General features: G+C 43.4%; 1 protein-coding gene across 1 annotated transcript; it reads right to left on the minus strand.

Moving 5' to 3' along the window:
- Nucleotides 1-1,100: 1,100 nt before the first annotated feature.
- Pmar_PMAR002072 (conserved hypothetical protein) lies at nucleotides 1,101-3,521 on the minus strand (the record flags this gene model as incomplete). The annotated part of the gene is made up of 12 exons (XM_002765490.1): nucleotides 1,101-1,244; nucleotides 1,296-1,427; nucleotides 1,613-1,836; nucleotides 1,928-2,061; nucleotides 2,109-2,175; nucleotides 2,390-2,433; nucleotides 2,479-2,578; nucleotides 2,626-2,734; nucleotides 2,783-2,849; nucleotides 2,893-2,996; nucleotides 3,292-3,390; nucleotides 3,435-3,521. The coding sequence occupies 12 exons, from the start codon at nucleotides 3,519-3,521 to the stop codon at nucleotides 1,101-1,103; spliced, it is 1,311 nt and encodes a 436-aa protein (XP_002765536.1).
- Between the last annotated feature and the right edge of the window lie 317 nt (nucleotides 3,522-3,838).

The raw sequence follows: 3,838 nt of genomic DNA on the forward strand, positions 1-3,838 counted from the left end.
GTGGCCTGCAACTTCGATGAGCTCTGTCGAGCAATATAACAGACGAGCAACGTAACAAGGACAAATTCAAGCACAAATTCTCAAGTATAGTCTTTTCCTGCACTTGCTGTGTCTAACGCTCCGTATATGTACAGCTATAGTGTCCTACTGAGATGACCTCTGCATCATCCCTAACCACGTGGCCGTATGCGTGAGTGAGGAGTCTGAAGCTGTCACCGTGTGCCTGACAGCCTCCTCGTTTGGTCAACGTATATGAGTATTATTAACTAACTATATTTTTCATAGTAACACAGATAAAATATATTATACACCCTGTATTCAAAATGTCTTTATTTTTGCCCTGCCTCACAAATATCTATTTGTTGTCCAGCCGAACTTTAGCAACGCAACAGATTAATGAGACAAACTAGACCAATGAATACGTTTTCTCATGGTCAACACATCACACTCAATACTGCTCTATGCAATCAATTGTCACGTCAACTTCAACTCTCCAGCTCGAACCGATCGGTCATCGGTGGAGGCTGCGCTAGGACGCGGTTCAAGAGCTGATCGAAGAGCCTGAGGAAAACCCTATGGACGAACCACGAGCAGCAAACTCATCATACTTGTTTTTTTCAGGTGCATCAACAGACGCATCAAGATCTTGATGAAGTATGGTATCAGCCATGTCCTTTTGAACTCCGCCGCATAATTTACTGAATGTCGACCTTTTGCTCTCTACGTGTATTTGCTGTCGAAGTCTGAAGAAAAAAGTCAACAACGAGCCGCACCTCGACAACACCTATGTTGCTTTTATTCGATTCCACATACTTATCGGGATATCGGTAATGCCCCATATTTATAAAATATATATTAAATTATATGGGTTATCGTGGGGCATATTATTATATATAGTAATTGTAGGTTATAGCCCCATAATAATATCTAATATTTATATATCCCTTCATTATAATAGATCTATATGAATACTGAAAATATAATATTTAATAATAATATTTAAGTATATGAATATATACAACTACGGTTAGTGGATGAGAACTTTTTTTTCGTAGAAACTCTCCTTATGCAGTGTTCCACAAAGACAGAAAATTATCTCACTATGCTAGGGCTCGGTTGAGGTCGACCACTTCCCTATCTTTCTCCACCAACAGTCTTCGCTGAGCTGCGTCTTCCTCAGCGAGCACCCTAACCTTTTCTCGACCCTCTGTTAGGCGGTCTCGAAGCATCTGTACCTCGCTCGTCTGCAACACAGGCGAGATGCCTTCATCAAATGCTGATTATGATCAGCTCACCTGCGTGGCAATAAGACTATCCAAATACTCATATTTCGCCTGAACTTCCTCCAACTGTTCAGTGAGCTCCCCAACGATTATTCTATTGCTAGCCGCTTGGGCACTCAGTTGAGCTTCGGCTTTCTGACGGGCCTGACACACAACATTTCTAATTAAATAATTATATTATAATACATTTCATCCCAATGAGAAATTGAAAATATATAAATGCCAACTGCAGAATGGTGTTACACTACTCAGTTTACACTACTAGTGTAAACCGCCGGGTCCTGTACACTTTTTTTGCGATAATAGTGTACTATTTTTCAATCGCCCACCTCTTTCTCCCTCTCAAGTGCCTCCATCACCTCCTCTCTGGCCGCTTCGGCTGAGCTGAGTAATTCCGCAGCAGCATCGCGCTCCTCGCGCAGCTTTTTACGATGTCTTTCAGAATCTGCCAACGTTGCTCGAGAACCAACATTCTGTCCAACCATAGCCGAGGAAGCCATTTCAACCAATAAAACAATCAGTACCACACCCTGACCAACTTCACGATAAAGAGCTGATAACACCGTCAAACAAATGGATTTGATTCCAGGCCTTATCAAGTGGTCTGTATGCATACTATGCGAAAATTTAATTTCCGAAATTACCTCCGAGCTCGCTCTCGATCTTCCCCTTCTCCATTTCCATTTTCTCGATCTTCAACCTCAACTCGGCCAGCTCAGCTTGAGCAGCCTCTGCACTGCGCGGGGGCGGTTCAAAAAGCCTATCAGCGGAGCTCTCCCTGAACGATCAAGTTCGAGCCGAACTCCTCTCCTTCTTCCCACATACTCAGTAGCAGCTACATCGTCATGATCGGGTACATTCGAATCGATTTCCTTCAGCAGATCGCGAGCTCCTGAAAGTAGACCAATCGCCGCCGCCACACTATCGGTAAGCCTTAGTCGTATGTGTTAGTACGTCGTGGAGACTACTCAACCAAGCTGAGTAGTAGTGATGTTTTCAATCAGCTTAATTCACTGCTGCCAATTTTATCGAAATTCTTCATAGGAGAGAAATTAAAATTATTAATTTTTTTTATTATCGAAACCGACCAAGCCATCCAGGAGTACCTGCTGGACCATCATCAACTCCCTCCTGATCGTTATCAAACGATCTGAAAATAAATAACGTCTGAAGCAACGAGTATGGCAATCCTCACTTTTCACTGACTATTATCTGTGAAGGCAACCGAGCAGCAGCCTCCACCACGGGCTCGCCAGGCAGTTCAAGATCAGGTACGATGCGCGCTGGAGAATTCTCTACAGTAAAACGCCATCCCCGGCTCCTCCACATATCACGAATTCACCTGTTGTGCTATGGTTGACCGGACCACCCTTTATAGGCTCAGCACTGACTTGGGCCGAAGACCGCTGATCCGTGGTAGCGAATAGCCACGACTGTGATACACTAGCCGACTAAACCGAAACACTAGGCTGAAGTAGTGTAGGACCGTGCGAACCGACCAGCTCTTCTCGAGAAATCCTCCCACGTTTATACTGCTCAACAGCTTGCTGATAATACTGATCATATCTGCGATTAGAATATTGAAGACTACTCTTCAGTGGAGTCCTACGGATGATCCCAAACGCTTTCCTTCGTCTTCGTGTTGTGGAAAAATACATCACCACTGACCGTCTGGCATTGGACCCAGGGTTGGGGAATCGGGGTTCTCAACGCCTGATCGGCAGAAAGAGAAAAATACGGAAGGAATACACATCCGCAGAGAAGGATGAATACATAGGAAAAATGGAAAAGAAAAATACATAGAAAACAAGAAAAGGAAAAATACATGGAAAAACAAAAAAAGGAAAATACATAGAAAAACGAAAAAAAAGGAAAAATTTATAGAAAAAGAAAAAAAGGAAAAATTTATAGAAAAACAAAAAAAGGAAAATACATAGAAAAACAAAAAAAAGAAAAATTTAGAGAAAAACAAAAAAAGGAAAATACAGGGCGCATCAGTGGTATTCACCTGTCTGGCTATCCAAAACAGGTCACGATCCTTCACGGTGTCCAAACCAAGCCACACAGCATAGTCCTGAATCTCCTGCTTGGTCGGCTCCTCAGGTACCTAAAGTGGATGCTAACAATATGGGGAAAATCGTCGATGCTCACCTGCTGAATTTTCCCCGCGGATACTCCGACGATTTTACCGAGTACAGCAGTCGGGGCTTTGGTCGCTGCAGAGACTGTTGTCGTCATCAACACTCCCGAGTCAACTAGAAGCGCATCTCAAGAGTGTTGCGAACCCAAGCAGAGAAATATGCGGCACTTCTGTGGAATTCGACCTCGCTTAGAATGAGTTGAGATTTCATGATGAAACACCGTGAAAAAATCACATTCGTATGATGGTGGCAATTTAAAAGAATGGATTCCAACAGTAATATGGTCAACATGGCGCCCTGTGGGAGCTGTGTAACTGCCCACGAGATAGCACAGGGTAGATTAACAATAACCATGCCTTGGGAAACCACGCCCAATAATCTGCTATGTGTAGTTATTATGCTCTCAGTCCGAGG

This window comes from Perkinsus marinus, assembly GCF_000006405.1.
Source record: "Perkinsus marinus ATCC 50983 genomic scaffold scf_1104296975500, whole genome shotgun sequence".
Classification (NCBI taxonomy): Eukaryota; Perkinsozoa; order Perkinsida; family Perkinsidae; genus Perkinsus; species Perkinsus marinus.